The sequence below is a fragment of the Melospiza georgiana genome, chromosome 22, assembly GCF_028018845.1.
Source record: "Melospiza georgiana isolate bMelGeo1 chromosome 22, bMelGeo1.pri, whole genome shotgun sequence".
NCBI lineage: Eukaryota > Metazoa > Chordata > Aves > Passeriformes > Passerellidae > Melospiza > Melospiza georgiana.
Genome location: NC_080451.1, coordinates 6,518,484 through 6,541,630, shown reverse-complemented (window position 1 = coordinate 6,541,630; position 23,147 = coordinate 6,518,484). Strand labels below are relative to the sequence as shown.

The 23,147-nt window shown below is 47.3% G+C and overlaps 2 protein-coding genes across 6 annotated transcripts; one reads left to right on the top strand and one right to left on the bottom strand.

The window, feature by feature from the left end:
* Positions 1 to 5: 5 nt before the first annotated feature.
* On the bottom strand, positions 6 to 16,433 carry DRAXIN (dorsal inhibitory axon guidance protein). 2 transcript variants are annotated; one of them, XM_058039186.1, is made up of 8 exons: positions 16,353 to 16,433; positions 15,906 to 15,983; positions 7,248 to 7,714; positions 5,752 to 5,939; positions 5,257 to 5,368; positions 4,831 to 4,920; positions 4,473 to 4,562; positions 6 to 1,033 (listed from the first exon to the last, which is right to left on the bottom strand). In XM_058039186.1, exons 3-8 carry the CDS (start codon positions 7,690 to 7,692, stop codon positions 921 to 923), a joined length of 1,038 nt encoding a protein of 345 aa, XP_057895169.1. In that variant the 5' UTR covers positions 7,693 to 7,714; positions 15,906 to 15,983; positions 16,353 to 16,433; the 3' UTR covers positions 6 to 920. The 2 variants fall into 2 exon arrangements, with proteins under 2 accessions (XP_057895169.1, XP_057895168.1); XM_058039185.1 differs by lacking the exon at positions 16,353 to 16,433 and having other exon boundaries at positions 15,906 to 16,080.
* On the top strand, positions 16,110 to 23,081 carry MAD2L2 (mitotic arrest deficient 2 like 2). Of its 4 annotated transcripts, none has more exons than XM_058039190.1 (9): positions 16,110 to 16,224; positions 18,901 to 18,952; positions 19,181 to 19,299; positions 19,822 to 19,893; positions 20,710 to 20,810; positions 20,926 to 21,020; positions 21,124 to 21,197; positions 22,208 to 22,300; positions 22,602 to 23,081. In XM_058039190.1, the coding sequence occupies exons 1-9, from the start codon at positions 16,198 to 16,200 to the stop codon at positions 22,641 to 22,643; spliced, it is 675 nt and encodes a 224-aa protein (XP_057895173.1). In that variant the 5' UTR covers positions 16,110 to 16,197; the 3' UTR covers positions 22,644 to 23,081. The 4 variants fall into 4 exon arrangements, with proteins under 4 accessions (XP_057895173.1, XP_057895174.1, XP_057895175.1 ...); XM_058039191.1 differs by lacking the exon at positions 16,110 to 16,224 and adding an exon at positions 16,590 to 16,639; XM_058039192.1 differs by lacking the exon at positions 16,110 to 16,224 and adding an exon at positions 16,687 to 16,846.
* Positions 23,082 to 23,147: the final 66 nt, after the last annotated feature.

Here is a 23,147-nt window from a genome sequence, read left to right as displayed (position 1 = left end):
GCACAAAGGATATCCATCATATCTTTATTTACATATCACAGAAACACACATGCAACATGTCACAGGTTTTACTACAATGGAACAGCCTGTCCCTATCTCTTGTTACCAAAAAAATTATTTTTGGCTCGCTAGGAAAACTATCACTTCCCCAGAAAGCTCCTAAAAATAGTAATTAAAAATAACAGACCTGGCAGGATAGAAAAATGAGTGAGAGCTACAGGCTGGGATGTGTTGCCACATCCTTGCAGAAACCAGGTGGTTCTCTGAAAGCAAGAAAGGAGGGATGGAGTGGGATTGGATGGTCCCAAAGATGACAGGTCCCAGGATGCAGTGGTAGTGTGGAACAGCTAAGGAATATGTCTGGAGCAGTGAAAAAGGGAGAGAGCAAGAGGTCTGCCAGAGGGCCCTCTCTCACCTGGGCAGGCAGCTGATCCATCTCCCACCTTTGACTCCACCTGGATGCCACAAATTTCCTCTCCTCTAGGAACTTCCAGTCCTTAAGGAGGATCTGTCTACCTTTATTCTCAAGGAATAATTAAGGGGTAAAGCTTAAGCTCATATCCCCTTGGCCCTGAAGGATCTTCCACATCTTGCCTGTCTTGAGAGAAGATGAAACTGCACAGCTTTTGCTGCCAGGACCATCAGAATGGGAGTCATGATCATTGCTCACTAACTAGGAGGGGGGGACTCAATTCAGTGGCAGGAATGTGCTGAAGGGAGGGACAGGGAGTGCAGTCCTGCTGTGGAAAAGGCTGATGCCACTGTACTTATAATGAACACCAATTTCAGTCTAGCTGGGACCTGGCACGTTCAGAGCCTGCAGCTTCCCTCATTTGCTCAGCTTTTCCCTCTAATTCCCACTGCTAGGTATAAAGAGTTTGAGCCCAGCTCCTGACCGTGCAGGCAGGAGTCCCACCCTCCTAAACGTTAATGAAAGATCCCTGCTCTCCGTTGGCTGAGTCGGGCTCCACACAGCGCCCCTTCCTCCGGGTCACTCTTCGGTTCCGGTGGAATTTGGCGTAACAGCGCAGCCCTATGGAAAAGACGTTGTGAAAAATGTGTCATTTATCATTGGCTTTTTGCAAAATATTAAAGTGAATGTTGCATGTGTTGTGCTAGAAAGTTATGCTGTGTTAATTTTCTTAAGTAGTGTGTTAGATACAGTTTTGGGTTATAACAAAATGTTAAAATAGAAAGTATGCTATGTAAGATACTTTTTTTAAAGACAGGGGTGAGATACTCCCACGAAGATAGCAGCCACAGGACACCTAAATCTTTCAGAGAAAGAATTTATTGCTCCCTTATCAGAACAAACTTCTTCCTGCCTTGCTCAGCCCTAAAGACCCCGTCAGGATTCAGAGGAAGAAGCTGACACTGCCCAGACAGAATCCTGTGTTTGATGGAATTTATGCATCATGGATGAGCTGTATGAATATGCAACAGGCTGTTGCTTTTAAGGGTTAATCCTCTGTGAACGTGGGTCCTTTTTCGGGCTTATTTTGCCCAGAAAGAGGTACCCAGACTGTCTGTAACTCTCTGTTTTTATTGTCTCGTATTGTCATAATCCCAATTGTTCAAATTTTTATTACTCTAATTATATTGCTATTTTTATAACCATTTTATTACTATTGCACTTTTAAAATTCTAAAACCAAGTGATTGGCATTTTTCACAATGTGCAGAAGTGAGGAGGGACCAGGGCTCACTACAGCAATAACACCAACTATTTCTCTGCCTCAGATACTGCTGCACTGGGGACAGTCCTGGTGCTGTGTCAAATAGGGTGGGAGAGAAATGCCTCACATTCAAGGCCTATTGCTCTCTGGGCACTGCCATTCTGTTTGGCTCACTGTTCTGGTTTGGGATTCATTGTTCAGTCAGGTTTCCCTGGATTCTTGAAATGCCAATGAATTATTCCAATTGTTTCCAGTGATTTTATGGAAGCCCTGCTTGGTTTCCTCCTATTACTTCCCATTACTGTCTAAGTAATCTCTCCACTGGGAAATTACTACAGACTTAATGTGCAGCAGCAATGACTAGGGACCTCCCCTTGCTATTTATTTCTCTGAAGCTTCAAGAGAGAATGGAAGAGGCTTTGAAGTGTTATTACTGGGAAGTCTGATCCAAAACCCACTGCTCATCTCCTTTAATTTCTCTGGTTTAGATGCTCAATGTGCACGGTCTGAAGGAAGCTAGCTAATATAGCATGGGTGAGTATGAAGGGGAAAAAAGGAATTTATTTGTAAAAACCATGAGTACATATTCTCCCATGGCAGTGGAAGGTAATGTGAGCCTCTGGTCGTGGTAACTATTTGGTTTCTGGCTCCAAGAGGTTGATTTTATGCTGTTTCTTGTCTGACTTTGTTACACCAGAATGTGTAACTAGTTGGGCCAAACAGGGTGGATAGCCTTTGGGGAAATAATTCTCATGAAAACCCTGCTTTTCAGTAGTGCAGGCTCTTGTCACTGGGCTTGCCAGGAGCTGATTTGATCATTCTAGAAACTGCAGCTCTTTTCACTTCTAGAGCAGGCAGCAGAGGATTTCTAGCTTTTGTAATGAGACAGCTCAAAACTTTCCTTGGTTGTACACTGGAGATCCAGATGATGTCACACAGCAGTCCTTGGGAATTATGTCCCTGGGCTACATTGAGACCAGCTTCCTTAAAAAGCTGGGTTTGTGCCCCTCATTACCAATCACCCCAGGGCAAACTGGCCTCCTAAAAGGGGAGCATGCAAGATCAGAGCTCTACTCTTATCTAAGCCTCTTGTCTGTCTTACCTGGATCTCCCCTCTCTGGGGATCTTTTTTATGCTACACAGGATGCATATTTCCTATCAACTGATAACTAGCTTAAGGACAAAGCAGGGCCTGGGGCAGCCTCATTAAGGATTGCAGAAACACAATTCTGTTTCTAGGCTAATCTATCAGAAGGTCATCTCTGATTAGGACCTTGTGGTGTTACACAACACACCCAGGGTGAAGACTATCATTTAACATTGCAACTCCAGGAAAGCTGCCCATTGAACTGGGTAAAAAGTAGGCAAACAGCCTGGTCAAATCACTAGGTACCTAATGCAGGTCACAAAGCTTGGCAAACAGTTTTTCTGGCAGGCAAGACTCAGTGCCTGGAGCTGATCCTGAACATGTTCAGACTAGGAGTGCCTTTTAACACTTTCATAATGCACCTGCCTGGTAAAGGCTGATGTGGATGCTTCAGAAATAGTTTTGAGAAACAGAAGCTTGAGTCTGTCCCAGACTCTACTAAATCTACTAAATTGCTACAAGCTCAGTTGAAATTAACTTGTGGAAGTCATGTTAGGCACAAGGGTATCCCCAGCTGGCCATTGCTGCTCCACATAGTGCAGCCTTGTGTCACAGACAGGTTTTATGAAAAATCCTTTCATTAGGGTCTTTTCTCCTGAGAAGCTGAGAGGCCTCAGAAAAGAAATGTAAACATTGATTATCTGCTGCTGTGGAATGCAACAGGTGCATCTTTGATTGGTCTCATGTAGTTGTTTTTAATTAATGGCCAATCACAGTCCAGCTGTCTTGGGCTCTCTGGTCAATCACAAGATTTTATCATTCCTTTCTAACCCTTTCTAGCCTTCTGATGAATCCTTTCTCTATTCTTTTAGTATAATTTTAATATATAATTTTCCTTTAATATAATATATATCATCAAATAATAAATCAACCTTCTGAAACATGGAGTCAGATCCTCATCTCTTCTCTTGTCCTGGGACCCCTGTGAACACCATCACAGCCTTGTTCAGCACAGCTTCCCTGGGCTCCCAGGCAATTCCCAGCCACAGGCTACCTTAGCAAGCTCAGCTCTTTGTGATTATCAGCTCCTTTTGTGATTTCAGCTCTTCAGCTTGCTAAGTGCCTTAGGCAGACACAAGGAGACAGAGGAGAAGTCTGACTGAAGTTCCACAGGGATGGATTTATTTGCAGCCTCTGTGAAAGTCTCAGGAACAGCTCTTCTCCTAAGCTAGGCAAAAAGTAGCTCTTTATATAGAGTACAAGAGTTTTAGAAATTGTCCAACAGTAAGGGTCAAAAGGAAAGTAACTTATAGTCTTAAGAGAGATAAGCAAGGGTCTGGAGGTGGAAAAAGGGGCTTAGGTCCGGTCTTCATGACTTGGCATTTTCTGTCTTAGGCTGCTGAACTCCATGGAGGCCTTGCAGGCCCTGTGCCTGCTACAGCTATAGATATAAAGATAAAAAGATAGATAGATAGATAGATAGATAGATAGATAGATAGATAGATAGATAGATAGATAGATGGATAGATAGATAGATATTAAAGAACTGTTACTCCTTTCCTCATATCTTTGCCACAAAGCCCTGTAATTTCAAAGCTATAATAATTTGGAGGGAAGGGGTTCACATTTTCCATTCCAAGGGAGGTTCCTGCCTTCCTTGGCAGACACCTGGTTTTTAAAGCAAGACAGGGAGCAAAGAGCTGCACTCACCTTCAGTGCACATACAGTCATCATAGCACTTGTTGTTAAGGCCTCGATTGTGTGGCTTGCAGAGGTGTTCACGTAGGTCACAGCAAGAGCCTGCAACACAGGAGCAGAGGTCAGCACAGCTCAGGTGTGCCCTTACCTGCAGGGCTACTGACACCCATGACGGCCTTATTTTACAAATAAACACCCATGGCATTGCACAGACATTATCTGGTCCCCACCACACACCTAGAGAGCCTCTGCCCTTCCCTTGCACACCACTTCCTATCACTAGTAGAGATTGGAATGCGTGTCTTAAAACCTGAGCTGGATTTCAAACCCCCCATGTTTGGAGAAATGGCTCTGCCAGGCTGATGCTGACCTGGGGGGCAGTCAAGGTGGTGATCACATGGCTCTCCTTCAGCTGTTGTGGTTTCATTTCCACTGTTGGGGCTCTTACTGCGGCGTTTTTCTGTGTAAAAAAAAAAAAGATTCTGATAGAAAATTTCGCGCTAGTGTTTTCATTTTGGAGAAGGTATTTTTCCAGGGTAAAAACAGCCTCAAATTTCATGAGTTTGAACTCTAAACCTTCATAGTCTATTCCTCTCCCCATTTATAATTTTTATTCTGCCCTCCAAATATCCAAAATGAGAAGCATTCTGAAACCGAGCACAAAACTCAATCAGCATTATGCTGCTTCTCTCTTCCCCCACCTCTGTGATCTCCTGTTCCTCAGCACATCTATGAATACAATCATAGACAAGCCTTACAGGATGACTTTTGGGAAAGAGGAAGGGAGGTTTAGCACCTTTCTTTTTAGCAGATGGCCACATTTCTGGTTTGAGATCCTCATAATCAGTCCAGTCAAAGAGTGCCATATCCAAGGTGGGCATCACATCCCCATCTTGCCTGAGGCGAGCCTGCAAACCACAAAAAAATAAACCAGATAGACAATGGATTGCACTTCTGTAGAGACACTGAAGTCTTTGCAAATTTTCATGGTGCTTTTACATTAAAAAGTCTTTATTGCCTCTCCCCTCCTCCACTCCTGTCTTATCCACTGGGGATTCCAGGCATCTCATTTTCAAAAGCAAAATCCTTTCCCTTGTTGAGGCTGAGGGCAAGAGGGAAGTTTCCACTGCTTCTGTGTGACAACAAAAGGTGAGCAACATGCACTGGGACATGCTGGCACTTCAGTCAAGTGCTTCTGCTGTCTCTGTGGTCCTTGAAACTCAGTGGATCTGGATAGCTGAGGGAGAGGCAAGGCTTGGAGGTACAGAACAGCTCCCAGCTGTCTCCTTACCTGTGACCGTGGTGAGGTGGCTGGAAGAACAGGAGGCTCCTCTGTGGAAACAGCTGTGTCCAGTGCAGCAGTGAGCAGTGGGCTGGGAGTCAGACTTGGAGCTTCCTCTGCCTGAAGATTTTGAAACTGTTCCTCAGAGCTTTTGGGTTTCTTGTACAGGGAGCTTGGCCCAGCACCAGCAGTCTTCCCTGCAGAGGGAAACAGGTACAGTGGCATTACCTTTCTCATCCCTTTTCTCTGAGTGACAAATTTGAATCAAAAGAATTCATGTTTCATCCAGCTTCCAACCACTCTTCCATGATCCTGAGCTGCTGCTTTAACCACAGTATAACAGAGTAATAAGCTATTACAGTGATAAATCAGCTCCAGAGTATATGCAGCTTGATTTTTACAAGCTTAAGACATACAAAATCACACCTCCCTCAAGATCTGTCTCTTGTTTAAGAAACAAAACATGTTTTTTTGTGGTCTCAAAAGTACAAAATGTACCTGTTTAACCATTTTTAAACCAATGGATTAAGCTATTGCAAATACCTGTGAATACATTCTTATTTGATTTTAGTAGTGAGTTATTTCAATGTAGCTCAAGTCAGGACTTACCTACCTTGAAATTACCTTCACAGATATGTCCATCTTCTTCATAAGTATTAATTTAAATACAGACCTTAAGTTAACCTCAAGAAATAAGCCCTGTTTGTAGTCTGCAAATATTGCTTCAAACCAGTTTTGTTGCATGTTCTTTCATATTGCTAACACAAGCTGTTTAGTCAGCCCTCTGAAAAAAACAATAGAGCTCTTCTTACTGAGGCAGGGAGGAGTGAAGGATGGAACCCAAGGACGTGACACCCAGCTTGTCACACAGTGTAGATTGACACAAATTGCCTCGTTTTAACAGAACTCAAGGTTTACCACAGAAACACCCACCCACAACCTGACCTGCTAAGGAAAGCAGTCCCAGTCAAAATCAAGCAACATTTTAAAGTTATCACTGCAATTTCACACATGCAAAATCTGAATTTTTTGTTGTTGTTGTTGTTCAGCATAAACATAGAAGGGTACAAGCTCTGGTGAGAAGAAACTGCTCTTCAAAACAAAATAAGGGGGTTGTGTTTTTTCTAATTCTCATTATTTTTTTGAAGTCAATGGAGAGATTGAGCATGGCTCAGACATATTTGTTCCTAATTTGGACCACTTGCTAAAAAGGAAAATAAAAACAAAACAGACCACCCTAAAACAGTCCCTCAAGTCTTAGGGTCTCTCAGAGCTCCCCATGTAAGACAAACTAGGTCATTTTCACAAAATTGCAGCCAGCACTAAATTCTGCTTCTGCAGTTCCCCTTTTTTCTTGCGCCTCTTTTGTTTGGCACATTTTCCCCCCAGAGCAGGCAAACACACACACTCCACACCCTGCACACACACATGTGGCTCCCCCACAGCTGCCTCTTCTTGGAGATGCTCATTCCCAGTGCCACCAGCTCCCCTTGGGGCTCCAGTACCTCGGTGATGTTTGAGCCTGTCCCTGCGGCTGTGCCGACGATGCTCTCGGTTCTGCTTCTTTCCTTTCTCAGAGCCTGGCGACTGGTTTTCCCTCTCAGGATACGATTCAAACCCCAGGAAAACATCCTTATTCTGCTTCAGGGCTGCTGGCTGTCCCTCTGCCCCCAGCTCTTCCACAGCTGAAGCTCCACTGCCCATCCTGAGGCTCTCTTCCCCAGCCAGCTGCCCTCTTGAAGGCATCTTCTCCTTCTTGGCCAAGCCTTGCCTGTGGTGGCGCCCAGTTCTGGGCTGCTGCAGCCACATCTCTTGGTTTTGGAGGTGGTGGTTGCTCCCTGGGGCATTTTTGAGCTTTGTGCCAGGGTTCAGGGAGATTGCAAGGCTGATGTCTGAAAGAAGCAGCACGCACAGGAAAAGGAAAGAAGAGAAGGTGGAAGAAGTTTCCATAATCGTGGGTGCTCTGGCTCACCTGCAATTAAAAAAAGGGGGGTAAAAAAAAAGCAACCAACACTTAGGAACTGTAAAGACCATCAAGAATCAGTCCTAGGACACTTAGATAAAAACCATTATGGTGACACTTAGATAAAAACCATTATGGTGTCCTGAGGTGGAAGCAAGTTATTCCCTCTTTGCTTATCTCCTCTTGTCCCTGGTTAGAGCAGCTGAGACACATGTGCAGGGCCTGCAGGGCTGAGAGGTCCCAGTTTCATGTGCAAATGAGGTCATCAATCAGCAGGACACTTGCCTTTGATTCCCCACCAGCCCCCCTATCCTGCTATTCACAGCCACCATCTGAGGGGCTGGGGGGGGCTGGCTGCTGCCCACAGCTCTGAAGCCTGGCACAATACCAGCTGCCAGGCTGGCATCCTGGGCTGGGGGCACCGGCCCCTCCTCACAGCTGGTTTTCTTGCAATGGAGATGTCAAAATGAACAGAACTGGAGGCAGATGGTGGCCACGCAGGACCAGTAACAGCCCTGAGCAGCTCAAGACAAGAGACTTCCACACGTGCTTGCATGCAGCTTCAGGGTGGTGGAAATTGGTCAAAGAAAGAAAAAAAACACTGGAGATTTTGTGCTGATACCCCATGGCATGGCAGGGAAATAAAAAGGCTGTCAGCAGAGCAGGGGATGCTGGTCTAAAGCACCAAAGGGCAAAGGCAGGCTGAGGTTTCCTGAGCTTGTCCCACTCTCCTTCCTTGGTCCTGCACAGGTCACCAGGCAAGGCTGTCACTGGGAGGGCAATTTGAGTCCCAAGAACATCGAGACCAAGTTTCACTGAGTCTACCAGCACAGTGGCTGCAGACTGTTCTCATTCATTCTGCTTCACTGCCATGTTTTTGAGGGTCTTCTTTCATCCTTTTGTTTGTGTCACAAGACGTGGCTTTGGGACGTTGTGGCTTCGTGCTCTGTGCAAGTCAGAGCATTCTCTAATTAAGTTATTCAGTCATTCTCCCCTGTCCTTTTCCACAAAATGGGGGAAGGAATTTGCAGCATTTCTAGTGCAGCTTTTCCAGACTGTCCCTCTCTCTCTAGACAGCATGAAGACATGCTTAAAACCTGGGATTTTGATTTTAAGAGTTCCCTGGGATTCTGGCTGCCACAAAACCAGGCCAGTGCTAATGTTTGAGGAACACTGTCAGAGTTACAGCCACAGCTTTCCGCTCAACCCCATCTCAGTCTTTCTGCACCTCAGCACTTGGCTGCACCTGATTTCCATCTGTTCACCAGGAGAACCACTTTGCTGCTTAATCACAGGGGCTCATACTCCCTCCTCCAGGTGATTTGCTGCTTGGCCAGCCTGTTGATTTGGCACAGCCTGGTTTTTGGTAGCAGGGAGGGGGCCACAGGGGTAAGAAGCTGCTAGAGGCATCACCATGTCCAACAGAGCCAAAGGGAAGGGAAGGAGGTGGGAGAGGAATAATGGAATTGTCTTTGCAAACCAGCTGTGGGCCTGCTGGTAGATAAAACTGGCACTGGGAGATAAAAGAAATGGGAAGGATTCCACTGATTGATGAATAGAAAAAGGTATTTGCTTTTACAAATCAAATTTCAGTTTGCTGATAAATGAAATTAGACATTGAAAGATGAAAGAAGCAATGGGGAAGAAAAACCCCTGAATTCCATAAAAATTAAAAATTAAAAGGGAGGGCTGTACATTAGAGGGGAAACTTTGGTATCAGGCATTTTGGGAAGTCTGAACCTCTCAAGTACCTCAGAAATGGGGAAAGAGAGAAGGGAAATGTGGCTGGAAATTGGGATGAAAAGGAGGCTGAGTCCTCCAAAAATTGGAGAGACCCCAGGGGAATGCCCCATGGCCTCTCCCTTTATTGGAATAAAGCCAAAGGACTCCTCTGCCTCCTTTTAGGACATAAACCTCTGGTGTTTGTGGATTAATTTTCCCAACAGGTGCTCCAGGCATTGGGAGCAGAGATTCCTCTGCAAGCTGTGGTGATGGGCCTGGTAAAACAAAAGCCTGGTAAAACAAACTGTGTCCTTGTGATGCATGAAATCCATGGGGCACGCAGAGATCCACTCACAGCCCTGGGAAAAGTGCTCATGGTGGAGAGGGGGGATGGCAGAGAAAGCTGGGATCCAGCAGGAGACCCAAACAGAGAGAGGGCCCCTGCTTCCAGAGATAGAGATAGAGATAGAGATGATGGAGAGTTTGGGGCCCTGCTCCCAAGCTAGAGCAGCCTGCCCTTTGAGGAGTGCACCCTGTGGATGAGTGACCCACACCACAGCCGTTTTGGGGTGGTTCTTGCCTGCAGGAGGGAGCCCAAGGCAGAGCAGAGGAGATTCCTCTCCCCGAGTGAACAGAACAAGACCTTGAGTGATAAACTGACCAAAACCCCCCTGCCCTGTCTGCCTGTGCTGTTGGGGAAAAGAGGGAAAGGCTGGGGAGGGGAAAAGGTGTTTTAAAGGCTTCTTTTACTTCTCATTATCCTCCCCTGACTCTGTTAATAATAAATTTAACTTATACCTTAAATTTGAACCTGTTTTGCCCTTAGAGTATTTTCCTGCCAGCCCTTATCTCAATCTCAATTAAATTTGTTAATTTTTTTTCCCCTCTCTTCTGCCCAACTATAGCATAAGAGGGTGAACAAACAACTTTTGTGTGTGCCTGGTGTTTGGCCAGTGTCAAACCATGACACCAGCCACTGCAACCTGTGAAGGTCACCAGGTAACAGCCTTTCAGGCCAATTCTGACTCCAGTTTGTGTGGAGCTGACAGAAGATACCCTAGGAGTAGCTTGGCCTCTTCCTTTGCCCTTTCCTTCCAGCCTGAGAGACAGATATGGAGAATTTTGAGTCAGTGAAAACTCTGCCATCACAGCAGCATCCTGGAGTTAAGAGAGGGATGCCTTCATCCTGTTAATTGAATAAACCCTGCTCATGCACTCCCCAGCCAATCCTGCCTTTCCAGGATTCCTCTCTGCTGCTGTTCATGGCCTGGGAATGTGTTTTCAGTTCTGCAAAGAGGCAGGCAGCACAGGGGCCTTCTTTTCATGCAGTTTTCAAAAAGCAGGTATTTCTACTGGCCATAAAAGACAATAAACTGTTCCTTGAGGACTGATTTAGGAGGCACTGGGAAGCACACTTGCAAAGGCATAACACTAGAAATGCTATTTTATTGGCAGCTACCTGGAACAAAGGAAAACCAGACTGACAGCTAAATCTATTTTAAAAAATTTAAGATCTTCTTCCAAACTGCTAGAACAAATATCAACACACAGCTCTGCATGGGGCCATTTGCTTTTTTTCCCCAGACCATGGGGGTCTTTGCTTTTTTTCCTAGGATTTTCTCTTTAAGAACCAGCTGGATTAAGACATCACTCAGAACAACTCAAAGAGCTATAAAGAGCATCTTACCTTTTCATCTGTAGGCAAAATACCAAGAGGAGAGAACAAGTGCAAAGAGAATGCAAGGGTGTCTCCAATCTCACTCTCACAGACGTGTCCCTTTGATGGGGAATCTGACAGACACATTCTGATTTTCAGTGGGAGCTGGGAGGCAGCTAAATGCTGCAGGGCACTTAAACAGAAGGTCTGCTTCAAAGCACAGGGGGTGTTTATTTAAGCAGCCCAGCTGTCTTGTTGGCACAAGCCAGGGTGAAAATGCAGGTAGGAACGCAGATTGCCTCATCTCTGCACTGGCAGGTTAATGTCACTGTGGTACTGTCACTGGGAATCTTGCATTAATAATGTACCTGTGTTAGCTGACAACCTGTTCTATGCTGTTGTCAGGGAAATCTGAGCTGTTTGCTACACCAAACCTGTGCATGGACAAGTCTTGGGATAATACAGCACTGCTGTGCTAGAGGCAAAGCAGTCCCAGCCTTCTCCTAACCACTTGTTTCCATGTCCTGATCTACCTTTAATTCCAGAAAACTCTTCACACCTCCTTCATTTTTCTTACCCTGTAGAATTCACACTTACAAAAGACAGCTAGATAACACAACAGCATCCCTAGCTCTCAGTGCTCAGGTTTTTTGAATTTGCTGGGAATGTTCAGATAAAGGCAGGAATGATGAATTTGGCTCTATGTTCTCAGAAGGCTAATTTATTGTTTTATGATACTCTATTATATTGAAGAATATAGTATATATATCCTTTACTATACTATACTATACTATACTATACTATACTATACTATACTATACTATACTATACTATACTATACTATACTAAAGAATACAGAAAGGATACTTACAGAATGCTAAAAAGATAATAATGAAAACTTGTGACTCTTTCCAGAGCCCCAACACAGCTTGGCCCCGATTGGCCAAAGAGTGAAAACAACTCACATGAAACCAATGGAACAATCACCTGTGGGTAAACAATCTCCAAACACATTCTAAAGGAGCACAACACAGGAGAAGCAAATGAGATAAGAATTGTTTTCTTTTTCTCTGAGGCTTCTCAGCTTCCCAGGAGAAAAACCCTGGGTGAAGGGATTTTTTCAGAGAATGTGAATGCCATACAAGTTGAACACCAAAATAAACTTCACCCTCTTTTCTAGCAGGACCACAGTCCACAAAAAAATTTCCATGCTAGCCCTGGGCTCATTGATGACAGCAGGGCTCTCACCCTGCTGATGCAGCCTGCAAAGGATGAAATTCTGCCTGAGACACACACCAGGCAGAAAGAGGTCTGGCCTTGTAAGGAGCTGCCTTTTCTAAATTGCTATAAACAAACACACAATTTCAACAAGCCCAGAATTCATTGTCTTCTTAGGGTTCATATATTAGTAAGGGAAATAGATGGAGTATTTGCCATGTTAAGCTGCGCCTGTGGTTCTTCACAACCCCAGACCTACATCCTTATTGCTCCACCCCTCTTCCTGCACTGCCTTTTAGATCCTCAAGATTACAAAGCACCTGAGACAGCAAATCTGCCTCTCACATGAACACAAGTACAGCAAAGAGCTGCCCAGAGTGTGGACTCAGGGCTGGGCAGTGAGTTACAGTGCTGTTTTCCAGCCACAATTTCTGATCCATTTTGGGTTAAGACATCAGTGGATGTTTACAACCCCCTAAGTGAAATTGAGGGGGGGTGGGGGGTTGCATCTTGGATAATTTTCCCTGTGGGAAGTCTTCTCTGGACTCACTAATATAATTGCTGTTTTTCTGCTCTCTGCTCATAATCCTGCAAGGATTGAGCAGGTACATGGAAATTCTCTCATGTTTTTCTGCTATTAATACAGTTGTGTCACCTTGGCTCTGAAATAGACTCTGAAAATGTTCCTGGTGTATTTGGTTTGGATTTGACAAAACAGGAACATTAAATCATCTGCATCCATTCACGTGTCTCACTTAAAACATGACATCTGACAGTCCTAGCCTTAACTTTGCACATTTCTTCATGTCACACCCAAGGGCAACAAAACCCTTGAACTGAGAGACTGTCAAGATCTTTGATGCATTTATTATGCTCAAGGGCTGAACCAAGTTGGACCCAAGCACGTGTGCTGGGCTAGATTTGTTTTTGGCTCTGATAAGCTCAGGCTTTGGCAGACATGTGTAAAGATTTCCTGGACTCCAGACAACCCCAATCTGCAGCAACACACAAAATGTGTGGGCATCTGCATGGGTGTTGTGTGTGTGTGCCTGTGTGGCAGGGATGGCAGACAATAAACCCAGCTCTGTGTGCCAGGCTCCCTGCAAATGAGGAGCCATGGGGTGATGGATGGGCTTGAGAAGGCCTGGAGCAGAATGGATGGGGTGGGCTCTGTGGTGGCTGACATGCAGAGAGCTGGCTGGAGCCATGAGGATGGCATTGTGCAGATAAATGAGATTTGACTTCCCTGCTGGGTCTCTTTCCATCTGTTTTTCTGTTTCTGGAGGCAAACGCTGGGAAGGTTCACAGACAATCTGCCAAGAGACTTTCCCATGTCTAAAAGCTCAATCCCAGCTTTGTGGGGTCTCCCAAAGCAGGCAGGTAATATTTGTCCTTCTCTTTTCCAGGACAAAAGTACTAAGATTTTTATTCTTTCCAACATCTCCTGCACACAATTCTTTACAATTTGTAAAGAATTGTTTTTGCAGTTGTCCCAGATATCCTTGGGATGACAGAACAGCTCCCTGCTCACAGATCTTCAGTCCTTTTGTGTTCCTTTTCAGAGCTGCCCTGCTTTTTAGGTTTCTTGCTTCCATCATCACCATTCCTCCCTATCTTGCCTTTCATACTTACTGGACCCCCCAAAGTTTCTTTGTCCCTCCTGACTGTGATGCAAGACATTTCCTCTCTGCAGATATTCAGGCTACCTGAGCACCCCCTCCACTTTGCCCTTTGAAACCCCTGGTTCCTTTACCTGTGCTGTTTTCTCTCACTTTGGCACTCCAGAATAGAAAGGGCCAAATTCAGTAACATACCAATTGCATCAGTGGCAGGAGAGACAGGACATAAGGATTGCAAGGAGCTGCCTTTCCTAAATTGCTATAAACAAAACACATGTTACAACAAAGCCCAGAATTCATTGTCTTTGTAGGGTTCATGTATTAGTAAGGGAAATAGATAAATAAATAAGGGTTCAGGCTTGCAAGGCATTAAGAAGTAGCTGTAGCTACTGTGCCCTGTGCCTTCACAAAGCCTCTCCCTGTATCCAGTGACCACTTGAAACTTGATTCACTCACCATTAGTTGCAGGGCTGGAGCTGGGACTCCCCTCACCCATCATCTCCACTGACAGCCTGTGCTCTGCTGTCCTGGTGAGCACAGAACTCATCTGTTCACACAGCACAGCCCAGGGAGCTCCCTGTGCTGCAGCCCAGGCTTGTGAGCTGCCCGAATCCCTGCTGAGCTCCAGCACCCCGGTTTTGGCTGACCCTGGACCCCTCCAAGTCAATACATGCCCCTAGGCACAGCTGAGCCACTCTTTCTGCTGCCCTGAGAGCTTCCCAGCACAACATCTGCCAGGGACTGGTCAGCCCAGCAAGCCACTGCCTTGAAGGGCCAGGGGGGGCCCGTGAATGAATATGCAGAACCCTCTGCTCTGCTTCCCTCTGGGACTTCATCACAGCATCACAGGCGACCTGCCATCAAACAGAGCCTGCTCTGCCCAATAAAGAGACTAAAACAGCAGTGAGCCTCAGGTTCACACCCAAGACGGGGTTGTTTGCTGTCAGCATGGCAGAGAACACTGTTCGGTTTTGTGCCCAATGCCAGGTGACAAATGGGACGCAATCAATAGGAGAGGTCACTGCTCACCCAGCTGGAAAGTACTCGCTGGTGTTACAGGGAAGAATGGGGCAGATTTGCCCTGATCTTTGCTGGGAGGGAGACAGGGAAGTGTCTCGACTGGCAAAACAGACAGAGAACACATCTCTGTCCTTTCAACATCCCTCCTTGCATGGCATTCTCACTTTGAACCATGTATATAGAATTATGCCTCCTTCCTCAAGGGAGGGGACACGGCAATACAAAACCACTTCCACTAAACCCTCCAGCTGACAGAAAACTTCAGGTGCGAATTGGATAAGCGCCACTTAAATTCTGCGTGATTAATTACTAGTTGCAACAAGCCATTAACTGATGCCAAATTGATTTAATTTAGAAACGAGACCTCACTTTTCTCAACAGAGGAAGAACAGACAGCAAGCCGCGGGTACGCAGGGGCTCTGTAAACACAATGACTCGGTGGGAAAAGCTTGGATCTCCCCTCGGCATCGCTGGCTCGGAGCCGGGACGTTCCTTTGGGGTGTGTGCGAGGGGCTCAAGCCCTGAGAGAGGGACGGTGCCTCTGTCCGAGGAGACTTTGCCTCCCAGAGTGATGTGGGGAGGAATCTGGCAGGAGTGACCCACAGCGGGGCGGTGGGACGCGTGTCCCAGAGCCCGAACGGCGCATCCATCCCTGCGAGGCACCGGGCACGGAGCCGACCCGTGTGGTAAAACCCGCAAAGTCCGGAGAGCGGGTGACAATAGGTCCGGCCGAAGGCACCGCGCCCCGGCCCCGGCGCCGTCCGAGCGGAGCGATGCCGCCGTAACCGGAGCTCCGCGCATCCCGGCGGAGGCAGGACCGGGCATCCCCGCCAGCCCCCGTGTCTTTGTCTGCTCCGGGGCGCACGGAAAGCGGGAAGGTGCTCCCCACTCCTCCCCAGCCCCTGAGATAGCGGAGGGGATTCAGCTCGGCGGAGCATCCACCGGCGCGGGCAGCGCTGCTTACCTGTCCGGAGGTGCCGGTCCGGAGAGCCTGGCGGGCAGGGCAGGGCAGAGCTGTGCGAGCGGCGGAGGGGAGGCAGGTCTGCGGGGGGCAGGGGGTGTTCAAACCCGAAAGGAGAGGAGGAGGAGGAGGAGGAAGAGGAGGAGGAGACAGGGGGAAGGCAGTGGGGGAATGTGGAGAGGGATCGGGGACATGGGGAATCCCGGGGGACTGGGGTGCACGGTGCGGGAGGAGGTGGGGCTGCGAGGGGCGGAGGGGCTCTGGGCGTGCGGGGGGCACAGGAGGAGTGCGGGCCATGCCGGGGCAGCGTGCTACGGAGGAGGTGGGTGCGACAGCGCAGGGCGCTGGTGGCAGCAGCGCTCCCTGCCCCGGGCACGGACGGGACAGACAAAGACCGGAGACAAAGGCGTGGCAGCCCGGGGAGGCGGGGAGCCGGTGAGCCCCGCTCACCTGCGCGGTGCGGCGGGCTCCGCTCTCCCGCGGGCTTTCCCCGCGTTAAGGTCCCGGGGAGGGAGAGCCGCTGGTGGCTGAGCGTGTCCCTCTCCCTGCACCGAGCCCCGGCCCCGCCGTGCCCGGGGAGCTGTGGCGGCGCCGGGACCCCGCGGGGCAGCGGGACCGGCCCGCGCCCGCTCCTCCCGCCCGCCGGGGGGCGCTGCTGCCGCCCCCGCCATGGCGTCATCCGTAGGCGCTGCCGCCGCCGCTTCCCGCGCTGGGCGCCGTGAGGGGCGGCGGGCCCGGTACGGAGCGGGAACAGCGGGAGGGGGACAGCGGGGCGGAGAGCAGCACCGGGCGGACACGGAGACACGCGGGGGAAGGTGGCCGTGCTGAGGCGGGGTGCTGGGCGGCAGCGGAGCCGCGCCAGGAGCCCCGTTTCGGGAGGGAGCAGCGGCGGACGGGCGGTTGCCAGGCTCTGTTCCCAGGCTGAGGAAAGGCGGTGCCGTGCGGTGGGTGACACCGGGGCGCTGTCTCCGTCCGCCCTCCTTTCTGCTAGCGCGGTTGAGACAGCGGAGTGCGTGAGGGAGCGGCGGTGACGGGAGCCCGAGTGAGGGGAGCCCGGGTGAGGGGAGCCCGGGTGAGGGGAGCCCGGGTGAGGGGAGCCCGGGCTCGGCAGCGATAGTGACCGGAGCCCGGGCCCGGGAGCGTCCGGGCTGCCCGGTCGGCCTGTACGCGCTGCTCTGGGCTGGTGCGGAGCTCCCGTGATAGGCACGGGGAGGGCGCTGGGTTATACTTACATGATATTCCCCATCCCCGGAATGTCCAGGGTTGGATAGAGTTGGTACCAGCCTGGGATATGGAGGGTGGCCCTGCCGCTGGCAGGGTTTGAAAACCGCCAATCACTTGGTTTTTAAAATTTTAAAAGTTTAATACTAATAAAATGGGTATAAAAATAGTAATATAATTAGATTAATGAAAAGTTGGACAATTAGGATTTAGGATGATATGAGATAATAGGAACAAAGTGTTATGGACAGTCCAGGTACCTTTTTCTGGGCAAAATAAGCCCGAAAAAGGACCCACGTTAACAGAGGATTAAGCCTTAAAAGCAACAGCCTGTTGCATCTTCATACCCCTCATCCATGATGCAGAAATTCCATTCAAACACAGGATTCTGTCTGGGCAGCGTCAGCTTCTTCCTTTGAATCCTGATGGTGTCTTCAGGGCTGAATGAGGCAGGTAGAAGTTAGTTTCTTCTGATAAGGGAGCAATAAATTCTCTTTCTCTGAAAGATTTAGGTGTCCTGTGGCTGAACCTCTAAAAACACAGATTGTTTATGATACTCTGTAGATCTTTTGTACTAATTTGAGAGGTACTGTGGCTGGGGTGCCAGAGAGATTCTTAACTATCTTAATTGTATTTAGTGTAGCAGATCACTAATATTCCAGCAAGTCCTTGTATATAGGGGTATAACTCTGTTTTAAAAACTGGGGCTGAAAGTAGCTCCCTATTTTGTGCAGGTTGAACCAATTCTTTGTAGGTCTGAAAACATTTTATTGCAGCTGAAACAGCTTGAAAATGAATGTCTATAGAGCTTATTGGAACATCTGTGCTTTGTCAAAAGTCTTTGTAGAACACTTGAGTTACTGGTGGAGCCAGAGTGCTCCAGAGGCATTTAAAGATCTCTGCAGTTCATGAATGGTGCTGCTGTTAGTGGTTACAATTTGTTGGCTTGCAGAGACAAAATAATTAAACAAAATAAAGTTTCTAATAGATAATTATGTACACAATGTGACATAAATTATGTAAGGCATGGAGTCAGCTCCTATGCAGGGAAAGCTGTTGGGAAGCTGAACTTCAGCATCTGCTGTTTGATTGTCAGTTTGTCACAATAATGTGCTGCCCTTTGTTGCTCACAAATTTCAGAATCCCAGCCCAAGGGATGCAGTCACAGCCCAAGCCTGTGAGAGTTCAAGGAGCAGCTGAATGATGCTCTAAATCACCTAGTTTAGTTTTGGTGGTCCTGTGAGGAGCAGGGAGTTGAACTCCATGATCCTTATAGGTGCCTTCCAACCTGAGGAATTCCATAATCCTGTGTCACAAAGTTGACTTAATTGTGCAGCTCTGCAGGGTTTGGGTTCCTTGGAACTGGAGAGAGAAACTCAGAAGTTGTTGATGGTGTGTCAGTGGAAGATGTAGCCCCAAGCTTGGACAAGCAATGGTTGTTGGTGGTGTTAGAATAAACCCAAAACCCCAAGAAGTACTTGTGTTACAGTAAGAGATAGGGCTTAGAAAAGGCAAGTACTATGAAGCTTTAAAAGAACAGTGTTTCTTGTGTTACTAAAAAGTATTTGTCTGAACTTTCCTGTATCCCAGAAAGGGAGACTGAAAACCCCAGGAATTAAATTATGGATAGTTTCTCATCCTGAGCTGGGAGCACTGGTTTGTGCACTGCTGGTAATCCCTGAGGATGTGCTGGGTTTGTAGGGTTTAGCTCCATGATCTGACTGGATGAACAACACAGGAGCCAGAGGATAACCATTCCTTTTGTGCTTATTTCCAGGGTCTGGGGAAGATGACCACTCTCACACGGCAGGACCTTAACTTTGGGCAAGGTAATGTGTTGTACCAAGCTGCACCTGGTGTCCTTGTGAGGCTCCTCTTGGGTACTGAGCTTGGGAGAGTGTTGTAGGATTGCTCTGTCCCTAAATTTTCTGCAGCTGAGAGGAGGCAGATGAAATTTATGCAGAAAAAAATAACCTGTAAAAAAGGTCCCCTGAGTCTCTGGTATTGCTCTACTTTCCCACACCCTATTCCAGCATCCTTTACTTCTGTTTTTTCAGTTGTTGCAGATGTTCTTTCAGAATTCCTGGAAGTGGCTGTTCACCTCATCTTGTATGTCAGAGAAGTTTACCCTATTGGGATCTTTCAGAAGAGGAAAAAATACAATGTACCTGTCCAGGTAGGAGATTTTCCTGGAAGGTGACAGCCACATGGACAAGCAAAATAGCAAGGATCAATCAACACTCAGCACAAAAAACTTACACTTTGCAAAGTGATTGTTTAATGGATTTATTTTTGAGGAGAGCTTAGTTTCTGTCATAAGAGAGGATATAAAAAGTGCTCATGGGACAAGCAGGTCATAGATAACAGTAGTGAAGGCTGCCCCAGCTCTGTGCAGTGAGGTAACAGGATGATGTTCACTAGGAATTAGGGGTGGTTGGAATATGCTATTCCCAACAAGCTGTTCTGGGTATCCATTCCAGATACACAACAGCTGCATGGGTGCAGTGATCTGCCCCAGCTGGTTAACCCTTCCCTGAAAGAATTGCTGATTTGAATGGGCAACTCAGCATTTTCCAGCACTATTTGGAGCATGACTTGAGTTCCTTGTACACAGTGGTGCTTCTGTTTAAATCTTGCATTTTAGCATTGTCCTGGCTCACGTCCAACACAGCTCTGACTCTTCCTGTGTTTGCTGCAGATGTCCTGCCACCCTGAGCTGAACCAGTACATCCAGGACACGCTGCACTGTGTGAAGCCTCTGCTGGAGAAGGTGAGCTCAGACTGGGGACCTGGGCAAAAGTACTGCAAGTGGATTTAATAGAAAGTGAGAGAACATAAATACTATCTTAACCGCAACATTTGTTTACAAATTTACTGTACACAATATACTAGCTGATAGAAGTTCCTAACAAAACTAAAAACGTCATCACTTTCCTGACAAGACCCTGCCTTGTCTCATATAGCACACAAGGACACATGTCTGTATATTTCCAGTTATATTACCCAGCATTCTGCTTTACAATCCATCTGAGTTTAAGCACCTGTTGTGGCAGAACAGTTTGAACGCTTTGCTGAGAACCAGGAAGCAAAGGTAGGCCTGGACTCCAGGTTTTGTGAGAGAAGAGTGTGACCAATGAAACATTCCAGGAGGCTGCTGGCACGTTTTGTATGCCTTGCTCTTACAGAAAATTTTAATGCACATGCAGAAAATAGAATTAGGTCTGTTCTAAATTGGGGTTGTACAAAGCTGCTCTGTTTGGACAATGGTCTTAACTCCATCAGTGTCAATCAGGCTGTGCATTTCCTCCTTTGTTCCAAAACAGGACCTAGAGGAACATACAATTTAGCACACTTCATCTCCCTCAGCCTTAGCCACAAGCTGGCAGCTTAACACCCAGCAAGAAATGGCTTTGCTAAAGCATTTTTTTTTTTCTGATTGCTAAGAATAATCTGAAGTAGAGTTTTGGATAAGGGCTTGTGCTGAGCCCAAACAACTGAGTGTACTCCACTGCATCAAAGAATGTAAAGCACACTGTGGGCAGCAGACAGCTCGTATTGAGGGATTTTTCTGTCTTGGTTCTTGCAGAACGATGTGGAGAAAGTCGTGGTTGTAATTCTGGATAAAGAGCACCACCCCGTGGAGAGATTTGTCTTTGAGATCACCCAGCCCCCTCTTCTTTCCATTAGGTGAGCTTTCCACTCCTGTTTGCCCCTGGCATCCAACACCCAGCCCTGGGAGACATTCTGGGAGCAACTTCAGGCCTTTGCTGCATGCCAGTAACAAGTTCTGTCTCCTCCACAGTTCTGAGTCCCTGCTGTCCCACGTGGAGCAGTTACTGCGTGCCTTCATCCTGAAAATCAGCGTGTGTGATGCTGTGCTGGACAACAACCCCCCAGGTAAATGTCACCTGGATGCAGACAGCCTCGTGCCTGGCATTGCTTGGCTTGGCTGATCCTCTGGGAGCTGTGCCCTGAGCTGGAACCTGACACTTCCCCTTAGGTTGCACCTTCACAGTTCTGGTTCACACACGGGAGGCGGCCACACGCAACATGGAAAAGATCCAGGTGATAAAGGTGAGTGACATCCTTGGGCACCTGATTGTGTGTGAGAAGCTGCACAGCAAAGACTGCAGAGTTCTTGGCATCTTTAAGGTTAAGGCTGGGAGATATTTTGAACGTGTAGGTTGGTGTCACATGAGGCACATCATAACTGTACTTGAAATGAGGTGAAATTGTAAATGCTGGTGAGCTGACAACACATTTTCCACACACAGCCACCACTGCAGACAACTTCAATTGAAATAGATTGTAACAATACAGCTTCAAGTCTTGAAATAGATTGTAACAATGCTCACTGTCCAGTGCTTGCTCAGACACTTAGAAATACTCAGGCATGTAGAATAAGTGCTTTAATTAAATCAAGCAGAAAAGCAGCCCTCACCCACCATCCACTTTTGTCTAGAGGGCAAGAAAGACTAAGGTTAAAGTAATGAGTAGGTTTGGGGGCACAAATACACTGTATCTTGCACTTTCTAAAGGAAGATTATTTTCAAAGAATCTTTGCTTAGACACAGGGAAACTTTTTTCCTGAGTCAAGTTATTTTAGCTGTCCTAAGGCACAACAAATAAAGCTAGCAAAGTATAAAATTGTTTCAAAATGAAAGTCTGTTCTGCACTGCTTAGTAATGGAAACTTGTGGTGTGGTAGACCCACCTTTAGACTTGCAGGGCAGGATGGAAACCCATGCCCTAAGCATTCTGGAGTTGCAGTTAAATCTTGGTGTAATGAAGTGGGCATGGTAGCTCAGGACAGCAGAGAGTGTACCTTTTAAAGAAGTGAGATGTCACCTTTGCAGTAAATGCAGTGGGTTCACCTCACAGTTTGATGCTGTAACTGAAGACAATTATGCTGAGCATCAGGGACAAGCGTGTAAATGTTAACTTTTGTTGTTAGGGAAGGTTTGAATTACCTGTTCCTTCCCTCAGCCACTCTTGTCCCTCTTTCAACTTAAGTGCTGAGGAGGAGCTCCCCTTCCAGCACAGCTGGGTTCTGCCAGTGACACCTCCTTGTGTTCCTGCCCCCAGGATTTCCCCTGGATCCTCGCTGACGAGCAGGACGTGCACATGCACGACCCCCGGCTCATTCCCCTGAAAACCATGACATCTGACATCTTAAAGGTGAGCAGGGCATGCTGGCCAAGAGGTGCTGAACCTGCTGTGGTTCTGAACTGTGAGTGCTCTGACATCAGCTCTGCAGTTCTCTGTGGTGTAACAACTTTAAAACATACTGCTGAGCTGTAGCTTAGTCTTGCAGATGTCTGTGCCAGTAATCAAAGCAGGGCAAGACTGCTCATAGTAAAATAGGAAACTTGGTTATGGGGGAAGGTATGAGCCCTTACTATTCAGCCTGTTGCAGACTTTTTTTTTCCCATTCACCTACCTGTGTACCAACAGGACTGTTCCTTATTTCTCTTTCCAGATGCAGCTCTACGTAGAAGAGCGAGCTCACAAAGGCACCTGATTTCAAATCTTCCTTGCCTTCAAGCTTCATCTGATCTTCCAGTGGAGTAAGATCTGTCACAAACTGTATCTTGATAACCATCTCTTCAGCTGGCCTTCTGGGTGAATGTAGAGCAGCTGCTGCCTCTTTATTTCAAGTGCTCTTACCACTGTATAAAGAACTGACTTGGAATGGGGAGCCAGAGCCTGCTCCCATCTTGACTTGTGTGAGAGCACAGGTGTTGATACAGTGCATCCCTGGGGAGTCAGTGCTTTATTACCAGTCCAGTTCTCACCTGGAAAGGGCAGCTCCATTGCACACAGGCAGTGACAGACAGCTAGGAGCTGTCACACAGTCCACGAGAGCAACACTTGTGCTAAGGGGGAGTGAGGCCTTATGTAGTGTCTGTCCACTGTGACCATCCCAAGCAGTCTTCAATAAATACCAAGTTTTACCCCAGTTGAACTGGGCTGAGTTCTGTCAAAACCAGTCTCCCTTCTTCAGCAAAGAAGTATTTTTATTTTC

What these genes read in the sequence shown, in the direction of transcription:
- MAD2L2 (XM_058039190.1), top strand. Translation starts at nt 16,198, where the DNA reads ATGCCGGGGCAGCGTGCTACGGAGGAG. An exon ending in GGCAGCGTGCTACGGAGGAG is followed by an intron (nt 16,225 to 18,900) that starts GTGGGTGCGACA and finishes GCTTATTTCCAG; the next exon opens with GGTCTGGGGAAGATGACCAC. An exon ending in AAAAGATCCAGGTGATAAAG is followed by an intron (nt 21,198 to 22,207) that starts GTGAGTGACATC and finishes TCCTGCCCCCAG; the next exon opens with GATTTCCCCTGGATCCTCGC.
- DRAXIN (XM_058039186.1), bottom strand. Translation starts at nt 7,692, where the DNA reads ATGGAAACTTCTTCCACCTTCTCTTCTTTCCTTTTCCTGTGCGTGCTG. An exon ending in CAGGCTCAAACATCACCGAG is followed by an intron (nt 5,940 to 7,247) that starts GTACTGGAGCCC and finishes TTCCCTCTGCAG; the next exon opens with GGAAGACTGCTGGTGCTGGG. An exon ending in CCACCTTGACTGCCCCCCAG is followed by an intron (nt 4,563 to 4,830) that starts GTCAGCATCAGC and finishes CCTGTGTTGCAG; the next exon opens with GCTCTTGCTGTGACCTACGT.